This window comes from Paramormyrops kingsleyae, chromosome 8 (assembly GCF_048594095.1).
Source record: "Paramormyrops kingsleyae isolate MSU_618 chromosome 8, PKINGS_0.4, whole genome shotgun sequence".
Lineage (NCBI taxonomy): Eukaryota > Metazoa > Chordata > Actinopteri > Osteoglossiformes > Mormyridae > Paramormyrops > Paramormyrops kingsleyae.
This window is the reverse complement of record NC_132804.1, coordinates 7,007,881-7,032,438: the sequence shown is the minus strand read 5'-3', so window position 1 is coordinate 7,032,438 and position 24,558 is coordinate 7,007,881. Positions and strand designations below refer to the sequence as shown.

Below are 24,558 nucleotides of genomic sequence, written 5' to 3'. Positions count from 1 at the left end.
TGGTCTCCAATCTAGATGGTTACAGCCAATTAACCCTTTGACCATTTCGTTCTCTCTCTTTACCGTACACTGGGATTCCCGTGCCTTGTCTGGTCGGGATTCGTCACTGGCATTCGGGTCGGTTCAGAACTGAGGGCATTAACTGACAAACATGTTGTGTCCTGATTCCAGTTAGAAAATTGGAGTTTGGCTCTTTTTTTAACTAAACATTTTACAAAGAACTTCACCCATCAACACCTACCCCCCCACCCCCACCCAACCCAGTACAATTCACCCCTCCCTGCATCCCCAACCAACAATGACGATATCCCACAATGCACAGCAAGCCAGACTCACACAGACCTGTCTGTTGAGACAGGAGGGTGGCATCTTCAATATGGAAGGGGAGGGGCGTATACATACAGACTAACACCCGCACACACACATACGCTCGCACGCACACACACAGGCTCACACACACACACACACACACACACACACACACACACACACAAAGGAGGAACAGAAACAAAGAGGACATTAAAAGACCACCGGAGGCCTTTAAGAATTAGCACAAAGTACATCCTTTACATCACAACGGCAAAAAGTAGTTCTTGCATTCCATAAACTTCATATAACTGGGGGAGGGAAGGGAGGGGTCATGCAAACCACTGATAAAATGGAGGGAGCAGGGAAGAAGAAGAAGAAGAAAAAAAACTACTTTACAAAGTGTAAGATGTTCACTCCAACCGAGTCAGGTTTTCATGCCACAGTCTGGCACAAAAAAAGGGCTGGAGAGACAGACGGCGGAAGGGAGGGGCCGGGGGTGGGGGGGGGGGGTGGGAGGAGGAGGGGGCGAGCAGACGCGGCTGGGTCCCGGGCCCCGGGGCGCGGGTGCCGCCCCGGTGTAGTTATCTGATGCCCGAGACGGAGCTCTGGCTGAGGCTGTAGGTGGCCGGCAGCTCCCCGGATATCGTGGCCAGTATGGGGGTCCCATTGCTGGATAGGCAGCCCTGCCGCAGTGCCTCGAAGTAGGACGCCTGCACGGGCTTGTGGCAGCGCAGCAGCTCACCCGCCTCCTCCGTCTTAAACCACTCCCTCTTCCTCCCTGCGGAGAGGCAATGGCGTGCCAGAGAGGCAGATCAGAGGCAGAAGAGCAGAGAGGGGCAGAGCGGGTCGGTTCATGGGAGATGTTGTAAGCGGAAAAAAATGACGCTTCAAGAACCACTTGATGTATTTTCTGACCGCACTGAATGGCGCTCTTGGCTTGTTCTGAAGATGCTATGTGCCCATTTTCTAAACGGACAGCACCATCTAGTGGGGTCAGAAAATGCAGCAAATGGTTCATGAAGTGTCATTTTGTCCATCACTAGTAAGCGGCATATTATACAACTGGATAATGTGATAAGCTTAAGAAAACACAGCATTTCAGATCAAGGAAAGTAGAGCAGGTCCTGTTGTAGTCACGACTCATTGTACTTTGCAATCAACTTTGTCACTGTGCAATCGAAACTCAAACTAATTTCCTCAGCTGAATGTAATCTTGTGCCATGGATCCCTGGCATTTCAGGCATGGATTATGCTGAATTAGCTGATCAAAAAGACCTCGTATCCTCCAACAGCCACCATTGGAAAAAAAACCAGGGGATCAGAACGAGACGTTAAGGCAGGATGTCTTTCCGCCACGTGCCGGTCAAAGCGGACCTACCGATGTTCACAGAGTCCTCCCAGTCCTCCAGGACCTCTGTGACGATGAGGACGTAGACGTACGTCCTGTGCTTCCTGTCTTGGTTCTGAAGAAAGTCAAACGTAAGAGGGGTTACGGCGTATTCCTGAGGACAGTGTGAGGGAACATCGTGGCAAAAAAATAACATTAAAAGAGACACTACAAGGGCAGTCAACAGATAATCGAGATGTAGAATCAGCAAGGTGTGTTCAAGGCTCCACGGGGGGGGGGGGAAAAAAACAAAAACCTCACCTCAAATATTCCTACGAGCCGCCCCAACGTCCCCTTGACACCAGCCTGTCAAAGAAAGCACAGTGAGGATTAGCAGCACACACCGCCAGCGTGAGGTCTCCCGGCTGCCAGCTTGTCTTCCCCCCTCCTAGAAGCTCGACTCGGTTGCCTTTGCCAACACCCCCCAGTGCGGAATGGTCCAGTCCCATCCCCCCATAGGGCCGACAGCTGCCAGTGGGAGCTGCCTGCAGAAAAGACTTATTTTTGGTACCAAAGGTGTTAATAACATAGGAAATCTTTACGGAGAACTCTTACATCTTCCTCTTACCCCCAGTGTCTACGGGAAAAAGGGCAAATGTCATGGTATGATCTGGTTGGAGCTTGGAGGGAACAAAAACACGGACCGACTGTTGGTTCCCGGGGACCGAATTGGGAAATACCATTCTAGAGCAGGGGTGAGGAATCTTATCCAGAATGGTCCGTTGTGTATGCGTGTTTTCACTGCAACTCCCTGATTAGATTACTAATTAGAGGCTAATTGGCTGAAGAGTCCTCACACCTGGGTTTGAACAGCTGACCTAAAGGTTATCCCAAAAACTTACCTGCATACACACCGGCCCTTTGCGGATAAGATTGGCCACCCCTGTTCAAGAGCCACATCGCACAGAGAAATGAACATGGGGGACGTTTCACTCATCCACACTGAAGTCACCCTTTGGACTAAAACATGCACAGCAGAATCATCCATCCATGCCGTTTTTTCCCCAGAGACCCCAAATCCCATCCCAGAATGTACAGGGTGCGAGGGTAGGGGGACAGCCTACCTAACCCAGATGTTATTAGGGATGGGCGATACACAGGATGTGACTGTATGCAGGGTCGCATGTCACCAAGATCACCATTAATAGGCTGAAACCTGAAATTAATACACTGAGCAAGAAATCCTGTAAGAATTCTTACAGAAGCCTCAGTTGATGGAATAACGCAGTTAAGGGAATTGTCTATATACAAACGTACACTGGGGACAGGCAACACCACGGAAATACTATTTTTTTTTTTTTTTAATTAAGACATTTTAAAGTTCTACAATTACAAAGAGCAGTTACAAAGCGGAGTCACATGAGGCTGAATGCCAACGTCACACACAATCAGCACTTTGTGAGAGTTTTCGAAACAGCATCAAAGCCAATAATCTTCTGAATTGCAGGTGCAACAGTCAAAAAAATTGGAAAACGAAAGATAGTATCTGGCAAACATGGGCAAATGTGCACTGGCAAAGAGGAACACTGGTCACAGGCTAGACACTTAACCGCTAGACGCCACAAAAGGGCAGCACTGGAAACGGCCATATGGCTGAACATGCACGTCTGTGACCCAGTCATGATTAAAATGATAGAGAGCTTCACAGAGCCAGGATTTGTGACCAGGCCATCATGCCAAAAGCACTGGGATACAAAGTGAATAAGTTCTTGTAAGTAAAATAACATCTGGAACTTAAACCAGTGTTGTTATAGATTTGATTTTTTAAATTTAGCTTTTACGTTATTTTCAGTTTGTTTTCAGTCCCCAAACGGTTCACATCTTTCCTTCCTGCTCAAATATGAACTGTCCAATGCCTGGGGTGGTCCCCAAGGACCAGGTTGAGACAGAAAGCCCCGAAATAAAGTCCTGGTCCGTCCCAGAACCTCATGTGTCACGCGGCTCTGACCAGAGGTACCCGAGCTCTCTGCAGACAACTTCCATGATTAATGGCGGTATCTCGCATCTGCTGGCCAGAGCCAAAGTGTTCTTAAAGGCGTAAAGCCAGTAGTGCCTGAAAAACTGTTCTTAGTGGATACAAGCAGGTTCTCCTTTGATCCAACAGGCTATGCCTGTAAAGCAAGAGGTGCTGTAATGTAATAAATATCTTCCTCCATCTGATTTCACACATTCTTGGCGTCCTCCCCGCAGAATATTGTGAATGCCAGATTAAAATGATAAAAACTGCTGCAAAGTGTGTAAATCTGACTAAGTCCATCTTTGGGAATAAGCATGCAGGATCAGGGATGGGGCCACAGAAATTCAGGCAGTAGCGTGTTTAGGATATCGGAGCGCATCCCCAGCATGGTACCTGGCTGCGAAATCACCAACGTGCACAAACATAAATGGCTCCGCACGTTTCTGCAAATGACCACGTAAAGTCAAATAGTGCAAAGTAAACAAAATCCCCAAGGCAGCAACAATTAAAAAGCCAAGCACAGGACCAACATTCCATGATGCCACTATTGGAAAATGGCACTCAATTTTTTATTCTCCCCCCCTGGCATTTCCAAAGTGACATGGACCAGGTGAATGGCAGCTAATCGCTGACTGGCCTAGGGCTCAAATTTACTTGCGTGTTAAAATGGGTTAGAAGCATTTGGTCCAGAAATTCTGGAGTAAAAATCGGTACCGGCACTGAACGACATCACAAGAGATGAAGAAATATGAAAAGAAAAAGGAGAGAAAAGCAGCGAGATGGGCACAAGCACCAGGGACAGAGGGGACAGCACATCGTTCGGTGAAAAATTTTGTGGGCATCAGATATCATGGGACACAGAGAGCTAAGGAGTGAGGAGCTTTACGCGGCCGTGCCCGGAGACAGTCGGGGTTCTGCCGGGGGCCAGAGGGGAGGGCATGACGGTTGGGGAGGGGTCAGGATTAGCCCCTGCTGGTGTCACAGCTGCTCCATCTTCCTCAGCTTCCAGTTCTGTGCTATTAATAGGCGGTGAGTCCGCGGATTCACGCGACACCGGCGGCTCCGGCCTTCTGGACAGTGCATCCGGGGGGGAGGGGGCAGACTCAGGGGGCTCAGCGGCCCTTGAATACATTCAATTATATGATTCTGGGGGGCCCGGAATCAAAAAGCAACTTGCATCAATCAGTGGAGAATGGTATTACTATAGTATTCAAGATATGGTCCAGACCTGGGGTATAAGGACAATGATGGTGATCTGATCAATGCCACTTTGGAATGGGGGGGGGGGGGGGGAGAGAAAACTCAAACCCAAGTCACTGCAAGACAGAGGCGTCAGGTGGCTGGGGGTCATGAGGATGGAGATCATTCCTCCCCCCCACACCCACTCCAACACACTTCAGCTGTAGCCAGGAGCCCAGCTGGTGTGCAGGCCCATCTCAGTCATAGGCCAGACATTTCTATCATATAAACCATTTCTGACAGAGCACAGGCCAGGCTGAGCTCCAGGCTCCACGGGACACCAGCTTGGATAGCAGCAGCGTGAGGGATTGTCATGCCACCCACGTTCCATTGGACACTTTGTCTGCCGCCATTGGATCACACGGGCTACGGATCGTCCATTCACAGTACAGGCCGCCCTAGCCCCGCCCCTGCCTGCCAGGGCAATGCACCACTTGGCCGTGACCCCCTGCTGAGGGGACCCTGCGACAAGGCTGTGACGTCTCTTTCAGCCAGGAAGGGGAGACCGCAAAGCCCCGAACGGCTGCCAAGCTATCCGAGCCCCGAGGCCCCATCCCATGGCTGCCCGTAGTAGCTGATTATCCCACATATTTGGAAGCGATGACTCAGGGACAAGCTCTCAGAACCGCTGGGGAAAACAGACGGACCTGCTCACAGGGCAGGTGACCGATCGCGATATCGTGGAATGTTAGAGTTTGCAGAAGTTCTGTATATGACCGAGAAGCTCACAGCTGAAGCAGGCGGCAGATACATTTCATGCAGCGTTAACGGCTTCAGACTCGCATAAGCTAGCGGGGGCGGGGGGGGACCGTAACTGAGGCATGTCCCGTTACTGCAGTCCGAACATCAGCGGGTCCCAAGAAACCAGAGAATGCTGAGTCATAAGGATTTAAATAACCAGAGATAAATTACACACACAGAGAAGAAAAAACTCATAGCATATTACATTAAAATTTGTAACAATAGTGCAACAAAAACAAACAGTCTTCTTGCAGAAGCGCCGGGGGGACAGTTAAATGCAGCGTTTGCTGGCACAGCTGATCAGAAAGACGGCAGCGATTCCCGCACCGGCTGTAGCAGCAGGGCAGACCCAGAAGAGCACCCCCCTTCATGCAGACCACCCCCCCACCCCCCAACAGGCTTATCTTTGGCTCAGTCCTGAGGACTTAAATGTGGGTAGCAGGAACAGCCAAGCCTGACTATACTGGCCAGTCAACGCTTTAGTGTGGTTGCCGCAGAGCCCGTGAAGAAGGACAGCTCAAACCAGACCCATGGCGTTCAAGGCCATGGGCGACACAGGGTGCAAAGGGCAACGATACATTTTGGCTTAGCGCCTTGTAGCGGGTAGGAGGGCACCCGCAACTCGAAACGGTATGGGTTACGAGAGCTAGCCGTTTATGCCGCGCTCCCGGGAGGGGGGGGGGGATCAACACACAGCTCAACAGGATGACCTGGGAGCCGACCAGATGGTCTGAAATTGGCTAGTGTTACATGCCCCACCCCCCACCCCCCAAACAGGGCAAAAAAACGCTCCAGCTAAGTTTCCAATGCTCTCAGGAAACCCAGTACCCAGGGTAGCTGTTAAATAACTAATCACATGACCAAAACATTTCATCATACTGCTGTACCCTTGAACAAGGTGCCAGTTTGGCCTGATAAACTACCATGATATGAATTACATCGCGTTTTATTTATTTATACATTTATGTATTCAAAGCGATTTAAACCGGGATTTAAACCTGTGACCTACCGATCGCAGGGCCAGCGGTCAAACTCACAGAACCACACACTGTCTTTATTTTACTTTTAACCAAAGTGGGGTCAAATCATGCCCCTGAGAGGAATTTGCCAGGACGGTCTTCCAGCTTTGTGTCACTGGTAAGGAGACCACAAAGCCTTTCAGAGATGAAAAGCAACTGGCTTTTGAACTTGTCAGCTTCTACCCAGCCTTACATTCAGAGATGCTGGGACATGAACCCAGACAGGAACAGAGCATGTCTCAGTCTGAAATAACTGCCTGTGTTTCATGAGTGGGCGAAATTCTAATTACCAAATGTTAAAGGGTATTGTACTTACGATAAATTCTGCAGGAGAGTGTACATTTACAAATTAATATTACAATACGACATAAAGCACACAGATTTATGAACAGATCCAAGCCAGGCAGAACCCAGGCAAAAAAATACAGACTTTCTCCGCATATGAAAAGTCAGTTAGGATGTAAAAAGATGTTCAGGTCACACCTAGGAGAAGCAAATGGTGAGAGATATAAAAATGTAAAAATGGCCGACCTCTTCACAAACTTCTCGAACAGCAGCGACACTGGGCTCTTCTTCAGGCTCCATCCCCCCACCAGGAACGATCCACTTCTCAGGGTGTCTGCTACTGCTCACCAGCAACACCTGGGATGGAAGGCAAAGATGAACAGGTACCTGGGCAGGGTTGGGGGGGGGAGGGGGGGGCAGGCGGGTACCAGGGCAGGGCTGGGGAGGGGGGGGGGGGCAGGTGGGTACCAGGGCAGGGCAGGGCTGGGGGGGGGCAGGCGGGCACCAGGGCAAGGCTGGGGCAGGTGGGTACCAGGGCAGGGCTGGGGAGGGGCAGATGGTTACCAGGGCAGGGCAGGGCTGGGGGGGGGGGCAGGCGGGTACCAGGGCAGGGCAGGGCTGGGGGGGGGGGGGGCAGGCGGGTACCAGGGCAGGGCAGGGCAGGGCAGGGCTGGGGGGGGGGCAGGCGGGTACCAGGGCAGGGCAGGGCTGGGGGGGGGGCAGGCGGGTACCAGGGCAGGGCAGGGCAGGGCAGGGCTGGGCTGGGCTGGGCTGGGGGGGCGGTCGCACGGACGGCAGCAGCTACCACCACACCCCACAGCAGACAAACAAACACAAGGTTCAGCTCAATGTGTCCGGATTCACAATCACCAGCATGGAAATTCACACACACATACACACACACACACACACACACTCACTCAACACACATATATTATTTAAAAACATTAAATGAAACATGGTACACTGTTCCATAATAAAATTAATTTGAAAATAATTTACTCCACAATATTGTAAGTGAAATGACGGAGTATTTTTAAAACACTAAACAAAAACCCTGACAAAGTTACAAATAAACACAAATACAACCATTAAATCCTTGTACGGCCCACTGTCAAAGGCATCTGTTGCCTTTACCGTCGGTTACAAAGCGACATTATTAATAAGGCAGGACAGTGATCACATCACCTATGCGCTGTTTGCTTCACCCTCAGATGTAAAGATATCAAGACATGAACTGTGAATACGATACAATTTAATGCAGGTGGGGAGTGATCTTGGTATGTCCGAGACCCGCTGAAAACGTGTTTCCTTAGATCGATTTTTACAAACTAGTATGCCATGGATTTCAAAATTAACACCAAATAAATTAACGCCAGAATTAAAAACACTAAATGAAAACCGGTTAATGGAAAACAATGACAAAAATATTGGCAAAGACTCTCCCCGTTGTACATTTTCACCAAGCCTACGGAATCCACCTTTGGTACCATCCTCACTTGCACTATAATTATACAATTATTAACTAGGGGATATAATTAACTATAATGCAGTACGGCATGTCCCCGCACGTATTGTTTCCCGGTGATCATGAATACCAGCCTGGCGGGAGTAAATGGGGGAAATGAGGGGATACTTCTCGGTAATTACCGCACCTCCCGGGCTGGTGAAATGGGCGCAGAGAGCGGGATCGCGGCGGGGTGACGCCACCGGCCCGGTAAAACGTGGCCACCGTAACACGATACGACATATTCACGCTCGCCTGGCTGCTGTGTTATCTTGGCGCTAGATGACAATCTGAGATTTTGATTCCCCCCCCCCATCACCATCATCTTCATAAAGTAACATGGTGATCACTTCTTTGGACCCCCGCCCCCCAACATCCCAGACGCTCGTTTCCCGGTACGAGGCTCCCGACAGTCCCACGCTGCTGCCTTTATTCCCCGTGGCCCTCTCCCGTCCCCCGGACCCGCGTCCTCGGCCTTTACCTCCTCCTCACTCTCACTCCTGAAGCACAGACAGGCGGCCCGCTTCTTATAACCATCCCCATCGTAGGTCCGGGTTTGGTTCGACTTAAGCTTCATCATTTCGAGGCCTCCGGGAGACGGGACGTCGAAGCCGGAACAGTCTTCAGAAACGCCGCTTCTCTCGACGAGGAAAGCCCGCTGAATGAAACCGCGGCGTTCGCTTAAAAGGAATAACTTCTCCTCCGCTTCATTTTCCCCGAGCCAAGCGCATCTTCGACACAGACGCCATTACTAACAGTGCTACGCAATTGGCGTCACTTATCGCGCGGCCGACTGGGCTACACCAAATATATTGCGTATCGTGAGCAGGAGAATAAGACGCTAAGCCGAGGAAAGAGCGCAGCAGCGATTACCCTACGCTTATGACGCCGCTGAAGTTACGCAGCAATATGACTAGATTGTGTTCGAGATATAGAACTATTTAGGAAACGTTTAGCCTTAACAAATCAAATCTCGCCCTTTGAACTGACCATAGTCTAAAGTTCGCTCCCCTTTATACAGAGTAGCACAACGGGATGCGAGTTTAAAGCCGGAGACGGGCTGGACAGTCTAAGCGAAGCCAACGAAGAAACTTGGCCTCATTTGTTAGTTTTCAAACTTGTCATCGATACTGCTAAATGCTCGTTTAAACAGATTTGCTCTTTGGGTAGGAGGTAAATAAGTGATAGCATGTACAAAAGACAGGAGAAAGGCATGGCACCATTAAACACCTTATAATAACCGATGACACTCCACCGTTACCCAGCGCAGAAAAGTGGATCAATCGCGTCGAATACGTTTCCAATCACTCATAATTAAGTTCGCCTACATTATTACAGTACTAAACTGGACTTTTATAACAATATGTAATGCAGAAATCTCTGCCTTGGCGATCCCTATTTTACTTTACAATTTAGGAGCACATCGAATTAATGCACCACGTTAGGCTGGCCAAGTATAAAAAAAATCAGTGGCACTCGAAAAATTCATTCTTCCAAGTTTACTAGCTGTCTAAAATGGTGAGGAACGACGCCTCGCCCCGGATTTACAGCAGTGACTCGTGATTCACAATGGAAAATGTTAGAAAGCTATAGGATTGTTAAAACGCCTAAAAGATTGCAACGCAACTAATACACTTCGTCTAAAGAACTACTGGTTACCAGGTGACGTGTGTGAAATGGAGTACCCACGTAAAGATGACGCCATAAAGCTAACTAATCCGAGCACAATGACGCCGCAGTAAATTAATTACCTTGCCCACTGTGGAATAACGTGAAGCCCAGTGATTTTTTTACTACATGATTTGCTCTTTAAACACTTTTAATTTACATTTAAATACAATCAGGAAAAAGCTTTTAACGTGCTCTGTAACCATCATATCAGCAAATTTAATGTATAAAGAATTATATTGCCATAAAATCCCAAAAGTACTGACTTAAATTGTATTGCTCATACTGAATTTATGTAGGCTATTGTTTGTTTGGACTGACATTTCGTAACTAAGGCATTTGTCTAATTAAACAGGCCTATATGTTTGGCAACACCATGACTTAGCTAGGGTTGGGTAGGATATTTCCTCAGATTTCCAATGTAGGAAACCAGCCGCTTGTTCGCGTGGCACTTTCTCCTACAGTCCTCCCACTATAATGGAAAGACATGCTTTGCAAGCGAATGGGTCACTATAAATTGTGGAAGCTATATACGTCCAGAACAGGGTATACAATTGCTATCCTTACGTGATGGACACCATATTGCAGCAGTCATAACTGCATAACTTAATGAACTTGTTTACTGTGAAAAATAAAAATGAAATTGTTGCGTCGAATCTGCAGTATTTTCAAATTTCCGCACGAGGTCGCTATCCTCCACAATTACATCAGTGTTTTATGTGCCTGGTGTCCGGCGTTTTTTCACGGTGATCCATTATTGTTAAAATCATATCCATACCCAATATCCATATTTTGATTCAAAGTAGGTGTTTTAATAGAGTAATGTGTTTTTGGTTTATAACTAATTATGATTAAAATTGGATTGGCTGCTTGTATATTTTATAAACCACAAATTGTATGTAAAACCGTTATGTTTAAAATCTTTTCTGATGAGGAAGAAGAATGATGCTTTATTGATCCCTGTGAGGAAATTCTCGTTTCACCTACCTCATCCTTCACTCCAAGAGGCACACACAGACCAGCCCACACTTGGGGACCAGTGTGAAGGGCAGCCACCTACACTGCACCTGTACACTGTCAGAAAAAAGAGTACAGTCTAGGTACAGTTTTGTTCCCAAAGGTACAAACAACATTATTGTACCCAAAATGGTACAAAAATGTTCATCCGAGTTCATTTTTGTACCTTAAATTAGTCTAAAAGGTCCAAAGCTAGGGTGTTGTACCCTCAAAGATACAAATTGATACTTCTTTTATAACATTGTGCAGCAGGGGGTTAAGGGTTTTGCTCAGGTGACATCTGAAGGGCATTAGTAGACGTTCATCATTTAACTTTTTAAATAGTAGTTTAGCTATCGGTGTTGCTTTTGATATGAACTTGTTGCAGGATGTCAGTAAGGATTACATAAAAGACAGCTACACTCGGCATGTTCTGAAGATCATTGTGACGATTCCGGCTGCCAGGGGGCGATATGGTGCCAGGCGATCCCCGTGCAGGACCTCAGCCTCAGTTGCTCAGGTAGCCATCAGCGGCAAATCACATTGGAGAGATGCTCATGGATCTCACCAATCCCTCCAATTGCTGTCCAGCTTGGGTGTCCCTCATGTTAATGTCCTGCCCACAGCTGTGTGCACCATAAGCAGCTTGAGCACCTCTCTCAGATGCTCAGGGATGCAACACAGGAACTACATACCTGGCTCCCTTGGTATTTCCAGCTCTGTAGGTGGGCCGAACACCAAATCCACTGGTGAGTGCAGCTCCCACCTGAACTTCAATGTAGCTGGCATGCGCCAAGTACTCTACTGTACCTCCCCTTGATTTCCCCACAGGACCAGGGGCCGGTGGTGGTCTGAGTCATGCTGGTGGTGGGCGACCAGGATGGTGAGCTGTGTGTCGAGCGTGTGATTAAACCTCTCCTGCAACCCATCATTTTGATGGTGAAAAGGGGGTTGTGCGGGTCTTCGCTTTGCCCTGATGCTTGTTGACTTCACCAAACACCCAAACCTTGAAGTTTTGCTCCTTGTCACTTCTATGAGCTTCTTGGCTGAGGTCACTGTCTAGAACCGCATGTGCCTCGGATCACTTGGTAAAATAATCCATAGCTACAAGGAGGTAGTTATTCAGGGAGGAACTACGGGGAAAAATGCCCGACATGTCCACCCCAACCCTCTCCGTCGGCACCCCCACTAGATATGTCTGCAGTGTCCCTCAGGACTGGTGGCTCAGTCTCTTCTGGCCAGTGCAAATGTCACAGCTGTGGATGAATAGCATGATGTCCTGGTTGCAGCCGGCCCAGCACCTTCAGCACTACAATGTGCCTGACTCGCGTCACGTCATGTACTACCTGCAGGACCAAGGACTGAAGACTCTGGGACATCAACAACTGCACCAGGGTCCAGATCACTGTCTGGAGACTAACAATGCTAGCACAACAACCCGTTGCGCTCCTCAAAGGCCTCCCACTGAGAATAAAGGCCCTTGGTCTCCTGGTCAGAAGCGGAGACCTCCCTCCTTTCCAGCCACCTCCCCGCCTGCACACAGCCCTTGACTTGGGCAGCACTGGATCACCTGCCTGCTCCACCCACAGCTGCTGGCAGTCAATGGCCTCTAGTCCCTCACCACTGGTGCCCTCCAGCTCAGCGCGGCAGCAGTGACGGCAGTCATGTGTCTCTCAGGGCTGACAAGATAGGGCATCAGGGTCCAGGATTTGACCTCAGAGTTCACTCCAGCCAGCAAACCAATTGTCCCTCAGGGTTGCAGAAGCTTAACAACCAGGTGAAGGATGTATGGATGTTCACTGGTGGAGGCACTGTGCACAGAGGTAAGGGTAGAATTGGTGACAGGCTTGGATGACAGCTTCGAGTTTATGACAGGTCATGTAATAGTTGCTCGGGGCAACTAGCGTCCGGCTAAAGTAAGCCACCACCCTCTCAGCCTTGTTAAGGCTAAACGTTTCTTCAGTGAGTTAGGCTAGTTTCTCACTGCCACAACCTTTCAGGTGTCCACCAGATGCAGAGACTGCAGGTGATGTGGGCCGGCACTCACTCATTCAACTTTTCAAAGATAGTGGGGGGCATTGCAGAGCCCAAATAGTATCTATTGGAAGGTGATATAGACCCTGACCAATGGAGAATGTGGTCTTAGGTTGGTCATCCAGGGCCAGTTTAACCTGCAAATAGCCACTTCAGAGGTCTAGGGAGCAGAATCAAATCAATCTGGTGATGCAATCCAGTGCATCATTGATCCAGGGCAGCAGTAATGATGTAGTCAAGACCACCTAAACCGAGACCAAGTCATTACCATTGTCTTTTTTTTGACCAGGACCAGGCCCATGGACTTCCTGCTCTGTGGTCCGTCCCACTAGCGTAATGCGGAGCAATCATGTCCCCCTCATTGTTCCAATGCCAGTGATGGATATGAGTCAGATCTGGATTGCCTGCCACCTCAGCAGGGCTAGTGCCAAGGAGGATGCCCAGGCAAGTGAGGGTGATGGTTGACCCTGTGTGGGTATCCTCCACCACACAGGAGGGATATGGTAAATGGACTGCATTTATATAGCGCTTTTTACTACTCTTACAAGTACCAAAGCGCTTTACAGTTATGCCTCACATTCACCCATCCACACTCACATTCACACACCGGTGGCGAAGGCTGCCATGCAAGGCGCCAACCTGCACACCGGGAGCAATTTGGGGTTCAGTGTCTTGCTCAAGGACACTTCGATGGAGTCAGGAGGACCCAGGGCTCAAACCTGCAACCCTCCGGTTGCCGAACGGTAGCACTACCTCCTGCACCACCATCGATATGGACAAGTCTTTCCTTGGCGAGTCCAAGTCAAGTCTCAAGTCAAAACATTGCAGTTCACATCAAGTATCAAATCATTTGTCCTCAAGTCTAAGTCAAGTCAAAGTCTTTCCATCATTTATGCTGTCAAGTCACAAGTAATCAAATTTGTGACTCGAGTCCAGTTGTAAGTCATGTCTTTTGACTCCCTACCTATGTCAGTTTTCTTACCTTCAGCCATTAAAACTTACTGCAGCAAAAACCCACCACAGTACATCATAGGATAGGTTCTTCAGAGATAGGTTGAAAAGAAAGTGTCCTCATGGTTGTCCTCACACAGTTTTTACATACATAAATATGCAGGGAGTGATGCATCTTTCCAACAAACTATCTCAGGAGACCTTACATTCAGCCAGTTGAAAGTGCAGACAGCAGAGAGTAAATTTACACAAAAATTACATAAAAAAATTACATTATGGTATGCAGAGGGGGGTCTATAACCTCTTCTTCTCAAGTCATATGGTCCAAGTCTCAAGTTATTGCCCTCAAATCTAAGTCTTTGCATCAGTTTTGCCAAGTCGATCAAATTTGTGTGACTTGACTCCAAGTTGAGTTGTGAGCCATGACTCGAGTCCTCACCCCTGCCATACAGTCCAGGTAGAGGCCACGCTCTTGGATCAACTGGCCCACTTGAAGACATGGGGGCAGGGGCTCGTCGGTGGACATAGCAAGCAGTGTGGGGTGGTTGGCGATCTGTGTGATGTTATGGGTGGGGACAGGATATCCTCTGCTCTCCCCACTATGGTCAGGATTTATCGAGTGTAGCTGACACCCTCAGCTGAATATTGTTAGTGCAGCCACTGCCTTGGCAAAGGCATGGAGATCCAGTTTATTTTGCATGGCACTGGGGAAGCACAGGTAACCCCTACATGCATCGAGGCGGACATCCACCACAAACACCACCAGGGTCACAATGTCTTACCTCTACCAAGGTGCCAGCCTCCTCCTCATGGTTTCTTCTGAATTGCAGCTCCAGTACCCCCACCAGAGCACCGCAGTCCCCTTGGTCATCAGTGGTCAGGGCTTGGAGCTCTTCCCCTTCCAGTGCCAGTGGTAGGTGCAGAGGTCCGTTTCTGCATTGCTCCACGGAGTGTGCCAAGCTGCTAGATGCACTTGTACAAGGTAGGGCTCCAGGGACTTTTGTCCGCTGTAGTGGGCAAACATAACGGATGTCTTCACCTTGCTGTGCAACTTGGCGATGCATCTACATACGGAACTGCAGCTCTCTTTGCTTCACAGTGTTCACAGTGCTGTTTGATTGGATCAGTTCTGTTTGATTGCCCCAGGAAGGCACGATGCTCAGATCCCAGGATCTCTTTCTGTTAGTGGATCAGGTCATCAATTTTACTGACAATCTGAAATACCACTCCTGACACCAGTGTAGTAAGTTTGGTACAAGGCATGATTTGAATAATAAAGAGCAGACTCTTTATTTAAAAGTTCCGGATTTATTCACAACATGCTGCCAGAGTGAAAATCACATTTACATATACGATCTACACCACAGAAGGCATGTTGGTAGTTGTAGTAAACAGTACTTTGGAACCAGCATTGCAGCAAAAAATTTATGTAAGAGAAATGGAGGGCAATTGGTCTGCCATTAGCTTAACTGCAGTTTAGAGTTTCTTAAGTGATTTCATCATAATGTTCATTGCTATGTCTTCTGACATGCATTTTAAATCGCAGCTGCGTTTTAAATTAAATCCGGTTGCTGTGCCCCTTTTAAAAAAAATCACCCATCTGCCACTAGAGGTCATTTTTCTGCAGGTTATCTTAAACTTGATCTCCACACGGTTCAGATGTGATTTAAGGAATGATGGTCGTTGCTTAAACACGTGATAAATTTACCTTTACTGCAGCCTTGCGTTTGTTTTTGACAAAATGTAACGTGCATGTCATCAAAAGAAAATTTAATTCATCTTCATTTCCATAGAAGCACAGTTGGTGGGTGGGGATTATATGGAATTTAAAGGCATATAGGCCTACATATTGATAGAACTGTTGTGATGACATTATTTGACACCGCAAGTAGGCAAACTGTATACTAATAAAAGGGATCATTACGGTGGTCACAGAATTAATGTCCATCACTGTACTTAACCTTTTTTATTGATCGCTGTTGGCCTAAATGGAAGTGGACTGTGGGGAGACTAACATTCCGTTTTATGTGTTAACGTAATTTGTATATGTCTAAAATGTTGTATTTCTATTAACTGTTAATAATATATATTTCAGATAACATAAAGTACAATGAAGAAATGTATAAATCAATAATTCAGTGTCTAAAGCAGATTTTGTTTAAATAACAAAAACTCCCGTAACCTTTTGCAGAGCAACCAGGTTTAACTTAAAACGCTGCTGCGGGTGAAAAACTAAAATTAACTGTCCAGCCGAACTCGCTTAAAACCACTGTTAAACCGTACCTAAGACTATGACAGAGCAATTCCCCCATCTGTAAAACATACAATTCATCCTAACTTGATGACCACAATCCTGTACAAACAAATATTTTGAGTCTTTCATAATATTGGTAAAGTGGCTACAGTAATATTTTTAGGAATTTGCCGGATGGTTATCTGTGTTATGGTTAGGGTTTTTCCCCCCGTTTTTGTTTTGTATCGAGATCCAGAAAAAAAAAATCTTGATGACCTCATCGTCTAGGGTACTGATTGGTGGAAGTGCGCCAGAACAAAGCCAGGATCACGTGATTCGTCTTTCTGGGAATGTTCCTGGAAAGAGGTGTGTTGGAGTATACATGGGCAAACAGGAGTCCACAGAAGGCCAAGCAACAGGGGCCCGACAACAGGCACGGAACTAAATTAAAATATCAGTAAATATTACGTCTTATTCGGTGTCTGCTTCAAGTCTGTTAAAAAAAATAAAAAGAAAAAACGAAGTTAAAAGAGAAGGCTGGCTCGCTTTGGAGCCCGTGCAGTCAAGTCACTTTCGCTGGAAGGGAAGAGTGCGACGAAAAAGCCTGACTTGCCTTTCGCAGCTACGTGAACACTGACAGTTTAGCGCTCATATATTTACTCTTTTTCCATGCAAAACACTGCCTGGCTTTGTCAACCTGTCGGCTTTAACCCGTTATATTCCCCAAATTTCTCTCTTAATTACTACACCAGCACTCACCTATTTAATTAGGTTTTTATTACTCGCGTCGTTTTTGTGGATGTGAAGAAAGAAAAGAAACAAACCATTTTTGTAGTACACTTGACGTCCCACGGTGCTTGGACACGCCGGTCATAGCATTGACTAGAGTGAAGAGGAAGAGGTGAGATAGTTATTTTTGTTGAAAGTTGGGTTTCTTATTTTAATGCATCGGCTGTAACTACTGATCTGCAAGCATAGACAATTAGACTTTTATACTTGTGATAAATAATATAACAAAATAAGTTAATTGCGGATAATTGCGAGATTTCCAGAGGATCTACATTCTGATTTTAAAAATAATGTAATATTAGCGGAAACGCAAGCTCGTTGCGACGGGTCGCCATGAATCGATCAAAGCCATAAAAATACTAAAATTATCGCTTGTTCCAGTTACGCGAACGCCCTGCGTTCAGGAAAAGCTCATGGAATTCGTTCTCTGAAATTAATGTTATCGTCTGCATTAACGGTGAATTTGGGACTCTTCGTTGATATGCACTGTTTGTCCTGCTGAGATAGTTTAATTAGTGATTAACTGATCTTGTTTTTAAAACCCCTCCCTTTTAACATAAACACCAAAGTTACGAATGAGTCTGAATGTATATAGTCATTTTTCAGTAAGATTACCGAGACTACAGAAGAACGTTTCACATTATTATTAAGGATCGATTCTGACAAATTTGACAATTAAGTACAAATTAAGTACAAATTGGACATCTTCGTGATTGTGCTATAGGCTTGTTGTGTATATTTTTAGTATAGTCTCTTTTGGTGTACTAAACACACTTTGCTGTAAGTATTTCAATACATTTTGTTTAACTACAACAGCAATCTACATTTGATACCCCCCTTTTTGCAGAGGTAGTCAGGTATGGGTATTGGTCAGTACTACCGTCTTTTTCAGTCATTGTGACAGCTTGTCGTGGAATATTAATCTGGTTTAATAGGTGCCGTTAAACATTTATAATGGAGTCTGCATAGTGCGTTAACAAGTCCAGAAGTCTAGATTACGTATTATGAAGCAAAATAGCGTTTTTAAATATTTGCCCAGTTCTAAGGAAATGAGGAACACTTAATTTCCCTGAAATTGTTAGCCCACATACTGTAATTTCTGAGTTCTAGCGGGCATTGGAGAGAGAGGTTCAAATACGTTAAGGACTTCTAGAGGTCTTCGAGGGAGGGGGGATAGGGGATTTAAAAAAATCACCGGTAGTCCTAGCCGTAGGTGAGAGAAATCAAATGAAATTCTCGAGAGCCCCCCAAAAGCCCCAACAGCGCACTCCATAATCCTGATATTTCTGCTTTTTAAACTAAAAGTCAAACAACATGGAGTGAAGCAGCCTGACTGGGTTAAACTTTTAATCGGCATAAGCAATTTTGGGCAGAATGATCGAAAACGTCCTTAACCCTCGCGCATACGCGAATTTAGCAGTTTAATACGCTGTAATTTGCAGAGTTTTATTGCCCAGCTTCCACTAGTTCTAGTTTGTATAAATGGCAGCTAGCTGTTACCACCATTTCCTACTTGGATTATCTTCTTCTTGTGCCATTTGTGTGTGGTGGTGGGGGGCGGGGGTGCAAATGACTCTTTTTAATACAAATTGTTTTCATACAATCCCGCATTTTCATATGCATTCAGGTTTTATCTTTATCTGGAAATGTATATTTTACGGAACTTTTTAATGGAACATTTCACTAGGCTACATTTTAAATTTACTGGAAGTATCTTGCTTGTTATATTTTTGTTTCTAATATGTTACATAAAATATTAATATGCATGGACAAAAGACAGGCAATATTTTTAAAATATTACTTATTAAATTAGTCTTTCTCTAGTGTTAATATAATCGTGACACCGACACAATGTGCTTTGGACTAACTCATATTCTTTACTTTTGTTACATTTTTGTGTTTGTTTGGGTGGGGAGGCAGATTTTGAATGGGTCACACGCAGTGTGTTTCAAAAACACAAGAGGCTGACATCCAGACGCTACAGCGCCGGGAAAAGGGACCGGTCCCCGTCGCCGCAGCGCCCATCAAAACGGACCATATGATCTTGCCGGATGCCCCCACGGAAAAGACCGCCGTCCCGGTTCGTTTTAAGAGCCTGGGCCGGGGCGTGACGTCAGAAGATCCCACAGAGGATGCTGGCCGCGTCGAGAGAGCAATGGCGCATCTCCGGGAGTCCGGTCAGTTTCCTGTCAAGGAGTACCATGCCGGCAGCTCTGGTTCTGGAGACCCACGGCAGTAAAGATTTTAGAATGTATTAAAATGTGTCCCCTTTTCACAGCTTAGACACTATCTTTCTCTTTCCACACTTTTCACACCTAAAAACTACAGTGGTTTCTTATTAAATAATGGAAAAATACAATGATTTCATTGGTAATGGAAATCATCGTATTCAGGGTATTGGTGATTTTGTGTTTGTGTGCGCGCTCGTGCGCGCCTGTGTGTGTGGGTCATGTATCTGTTAAACTATGGGGACCAAATGTCTCCACAATTTGACAAAAACTCAGTTTAATAAAAATCCGTGTGTGTGTGAGGGATATGAATACAAACGTGTGTGTGTGCGCGCGCGCGCGTTATGTCTTACGCAGTTTTAATTGCTTTATTTCTGTGGGTGGAAAGTAGAAACAGAAAACCTGATTGGACAAACTATGTTTATGTGGGGAGGGGGGGGAGCTGCAGGCTCAGCCTGATTTCATTCCTCATTTCTCTGTGCTGTAATAGTTTAATAGTACCTGTTAGAGTATTAACAGGGCATTACCGGGTGCTAAGGGTGGGTGTTCCAGGTGTAAATTACCAGCAGGATGAATGGTGAGATAGCTAGCAGACCCTAAAACCTTGCGGCAAGAATGTCCCCCCCCCCCCCCCCCCACCCCCCATAAAAACTCATGTTGCGTGACAAACTGGAATAAGGAAAAAAGCAGGTTAAAAATAGTAGGGAAGAGAAACAAAAATACGTGGCAGAGTTTCCAGCTGGCACATACGTCCAATTCACCATGTTTCACAATGTGACACAATCCCTTTTTACATTTTTTCCAAAGGCCGTGTGACTGTTTAACGCATTAGTCCAGCCCTGTTTTCCATCCTGAGTCCCCACATCGCACACGGCCTGGAAACCTAGAGATTCCCAGTATAAGTTTTCTATATTTGCTGTCATCTCGTTAAGAGGACTTTGGTTGTTTTTTTTCCCCTTGTTAGGAAATGCTCTCTGCGGTCGTTTGTGTGTCATTCATTAGGGCCGTGGTGATCTCCATCCTGTCCCTCCATCTCTGACTGGAGTCTCTGTCTGCCCCCCTGCCCCCCTCCAGGCTGGTACTGGGGCTCGCTCACAGCCGCCCAGGCCAAGCAGGTCTTGAGCGGAGCTCTGGAGGGCACCTTCCTACTTCGAGACAGCTCCAACCCAGGGTACCTGCTCACGCTGTCGGTGAAGACCAGCCTGGGCCCCACGCACCTGCGCATCGAACACTCGGCCGGCGCCTTCGGCTTTGACTCTCTGGCCGTAGCGCGTCCCCGGTTGCGCCGATTCTCCGGCGCGGTGGAGCTGGTGCTGCACTATGCAGTGGCGTCCCAGAGCTCAGCAGGGGGCGACACATGGCCCGACCAGGAGAGCCTGGACGGCAGCCTGCAGCTCCGTCTCACCCGCCCCCTCTGCAGGACGGCCCCCAGCCTGCAGCACCTGTGCCGTATCACCATCAACCGCCACTCATGCAGCCCCCAGGACCTGCCTCTCCCCCAGCGACTGAAGGGTTACTTGCAGGATTATCCGTTTTCACTCTAGCGCACCTGCCCCCAAAGAGGACCTAATTTTTTCAGTGCACTTTTCAACTGCTGCCTTGTGATGACTCACTGGATGCTACAAGCCTTAGCCGGGAGAGGAAGGCTTGTGGCGTCCTTTGTTTTGTTTTTAATTGTAAAATGCAGTTACATGAAACCTTCCAAACTGGAGGGGATTACAAGACTTCTTTTTCACGTAACAATTGAAGTTACAGATCAAGAGAAACTTCTTTTCAGACAAAACAGGAATGTGTTACTTCGACACCTTTGTGTACTTCTTCAGTTTGACCAGTGGCATTTCTTTGAAAGGACTGTAACACAATATTCATAGTAAAATTATGTGAATGCTCCTGCAGTGAGGGGTTTCGCATGGAATTGCAGAATTCTGGGTGTTTTCAAAGCAGTTAATCCAACACAGGAATTTTGTGGTAAATTTCACAGTGTGTAGAAACCTTTGGAATTTGACATTTTAATATTTGAGAATGACCCTCCCAACACTTTCTATAAGTTACTTTAATATAAAACTTATTTCCAAAGAGAAAAAATGGTACTATTTGAAAACCAAGCTCATAAAACATAAAACATCAAGTGTTAGAGACTATGTCTGTCACCTAGGTAACAGTTCAATTCATTATAATTTGTGATTCTAAAAAAGAAATTAAGTTGTACTGTGTGGGTGTTTCTTAGAATTAGCCAAAAGGTTGATTTTTTTCCCTCAAACATGAAGCCGTGTACATTTGTACAAACACTTCTGTAGCTAACAGTTACCACTGTCCACCTCGTGATCACTTGTCAAACCAAAGGTAAGTTACATGTTAAAAGTCTTGAGAAATCTTTACCCCCTCCTTAGTCATTTGGTTATATTTAAGAACCTGGTTTACAGCCATATACAGGTTTCCTTTTGTATGATTATACTAACATGCATATTGTGTTTTTTACATATCATGTTTTCTTTGCAACCCTGGTTCATTATGATCAGTAAGCAAAACTAAAATTAAAGCATTCTGTACAAATGGATTGACTTGTGTTTTTATTTATACATCTAGGTTATTTTGGGTGCTAAAGGGAAAATTTATTATGTGTTTAATTTTACAATGGCCCATATTCAAATTTGGATTTTTCAAAGTAATATTTTTGCTCAATAAAAGCTTGCATGTCTACAGTACAGATTCAATTACTGTAGCCAAAACATTGGTGTTTGTGGGAAAACATTATTACTAAGAGAAAAATTGCAGAGCCCAGGCAAATGCTTATGCTTGACTAACACTTTTGCAAACTTCATGTGGTTATATTTTAAAGTCATCCCTAAAAAACATAAAGATAATTCAACATAATAAAACATGTGATCATACAGAATATTTGTTAACTGATTAAGATGCCATTGAAAGGCAAAGGTTACACTGAGGACAAAGTTCACTTTTATCACAATGTTTACAATTTGATATATATTTACCAAATAATAAACATTTTTCCATCTTACTGTAACAGGACTGACATCCTTCCCAGGGATGGGTGAGGATTCAGGCTTTGATTCTCCATGGTACTTATACATACATATAGATCACGAGATAGATTATTATTATTAACATTATTGGGTGCCACTTTACAATAAGACTGCCCATATAAAGAGTTTATGAATGGTTTATAATCTGGTAATTAATTAGGTTGTAACACTTTGTAAATTATTAATACACAACTTTAAACAAGTTATAACATAGTTTTATTTTTATTAATGAGTTACTACCATTTACAAGCCAAAAGGGAGCCTTATTGTAAAGAGGTACCACATATTGTTATTATCATTTTGTCCCAATCCAGCCACCGTAGCTCTGACACCTCAAATGTAGTAAAATCTTGTTTTCATACTTTCCAATTTCTGATTATGCTCTGGACTTAAAGGATATTTTCTGTCAGGCGTGCTTTTCATTTACAAATCTCAATGTATGTGTGACAAAAAGACTCATCTTGTAGCAATGGAAGGATAGATAAATGATTTGTTGTCAAAGTTTGCCAACATTGAGATATAGTTATATATGTGTGTGTGTGTGTGTGTGTGTGTGCAAAAGTCTTAGGCAGTCCAAAGAAATGTTTAAAGCTGTTTATCTGGGTAACAAGTGTACTTTGGCTTAGAACAAAAAACACAATTTAACATTAGAACATATGCAAATTAAGGGAAACAATAAAAACTAATTTCTTCTGTTTTCTACAAAGTTACTGACATCTAGTTGGACGGCTAGATGAACACCGCTTCAGTTCCCAAACCTCTCCTCAGGGGCACCTCAGCCGTTCCATGACTTTGTTAAATTTCACCAACAGATCAATTAAATAATTAAATACATTGGTTTAAAAAGTCAGTGACAGATTGACTAGCTGCATGAGGTCCGCTAGTGGCCAAGTCAAAAAATACATGGCTGCACTGGACGGTCGCTGCAAATACTGGGGTGATTTTAGCAGAGGTTCTGAAATGGCTAAGCTGACACACTTTCACAGGAGTAATATCATAGTTTTACCCCAACATGAGGATAATCTAAACATCATTTTCTTTGCCTGCCTAAGACTTTTGCACAGTACTGTATGTACACACACACACACACACACACACACGCCTGGACTGAGAAGGGTTTTGAAGAACAGCTAGAGAGATATACGGTAAAATAATTACCATAATAATGGATTGTTGAGAAGTAGGACGGACAGGACGGCGAGGCCCTGGGTGTGTGTTCAGGTCTACGGGGCTTTGGCACATAGCTGAGATGCTTTGCTGTCACTTAACAGACTTTAATCGCTCCCTGGCCCCAAGATACCCAGATCCAGCAGAGGGTTCTGCATTTCTAGGAAAAGGGAGGTTTTTTTTTTCCATTTTATGTGCGGAACTCAAAACAATGCATATGGTCTGCAACAAAAGCACGGGGCCGAGAGGGACGGAGGCGGGGGAGGAAGGCCAGTGAGAGGCAATCAGACGGGCCTTTTTATGCGTTTCTAAGAAGAACAAACAAAGGCTGATACGCAGAAGCGCACCGGGTCTGCACGCATCCCGGGTCGCTCGCATACACAAACACGCTGCTGATTCACCGCCAGCACAGCCCTATTCAGCTGTTTAATGTGGTAACCGGGGGAGAGAGAGACACCCCCGGTCTTCAGCACGAAGGTCGTGCTTTTCTCAATGAAAACGGCCGACTTTTTAAATCCATCCCCTGACGTTATAGCGTTCCGTGTGTGTTATTCCCAGAACTGTTTTTTTTTCTGCATTAATTGTCCATGCAGCGTATGAGGTTGCTTTCACTGCTGGTTAATCAATGGAGGCCGTTTCCATTTTGGTTTTGGACCAGATGCTGGAAAACTGCAGGGGGGGGGGGGGGGGGTTGGCAGTGTAGAGGTTAAGATGCCTCCTTAAATTTAAAGCTCGACCTGTTTAGTTGTCTGTTCTTTTAATGCATCCCCTTCTATCTCAAGTTTCCCAACACTAATCTCTTGATCTATTTTATAAAAACACAGAATATCCAGATATAAACATAAAGCTATCATATGGATTACAGTTTTGTTTGCAAACTGCAGCTATTGAATGAAAAGAAAAAAATTGATTGTAATAAAAGATGTTTAAATGTCGCTCTAAAACAAACTAACTAAAGTTGGGTACTCTGTGACTGTGACTCTTTATACACAACTGGTTGGTTG

At 45.7% G+C, this 24,558-nt stretch overlaps 2 protein-coding genes across 5 annotated transcripts; one reads left to right on the top strand and one right to left on the bottom strand.

Moving 5' to 3' along the window:
* Window positions 1-810: 810 nt before the first annotated feature.
* Window positions 811-10,080, bottom strand: LOC111855042 (diphosphoinositol polyphosphate phosphohydrolase 1). 2 transcript variants are annotated; one of them, XM_023833645.2, is made up of 5 exons: window positions 9,435-10,080; window positions 7,184-7,294; window positions 1,958-2,002; window positions 1,688-1,772; window positions 811-1,087 (listed from the first exon to the last, which is right to left on the bottom strand). In XM_023833645.2, exons 1-5 carry the CDS (start codon window positions 9,435-9,437, stop codon window positions 891-893), a joined length of 441 nt encoding a protein of 146 aa, XP_023689413.1. In that variant the 5' UTR covers window positions 9,438-10,080; the 3' UTR covers window positions 811-890. The 2 variants fall into 2 exon arrangements, with proteins under 2 accessions (XP_023689413.1, XP_023689412.1); XM_023833644.2 differs by lacking the exon at window positions 9,435-10,080 and adding an exon at window positions 8,926-9,401.
* Window positions 10,081-16,663: 6,583 nt separating this feature from the next.
* On the top strand, window positions 16,664-21,900 carry LOC111855028 (suppressor of cytokine signaling 2-like). Of its 3 annotated transcripts, none has more exons than XM_023833611.2 (3): window positions 16,664-17,227; window positions 19,036-19,292; window positions 20,418-21,900. In XM_023833611.2, exons 2-3 carry the CDS (start codon window positions 19,043-19,045, stop codon window positions 20,885-20,887), a joined length of 720 nt encoding a protein of 239 aa, XP_023689379.1. In that variant the 5' UTR covers window positions 16,664-17,227; window positions 19,036-19,042; the 3' UTR covers window positions 20,888-21,900. The 3 variants fall into 3 exon arrangements, with proteins under 3 accessions (XP_023689379.1, XP_023689380.1, XP_023689381.1); XM_023833612.2 differs by having other exon boundaries at window positions 16,670-16,759; XM_023833613.2 differs by lacking the exon at window positions 16,664-17,227 and adding an exon at window positions 17,234-18,328.
* Window positions 21,901-24,558: the final 2,658 nt, after the last annotated feature.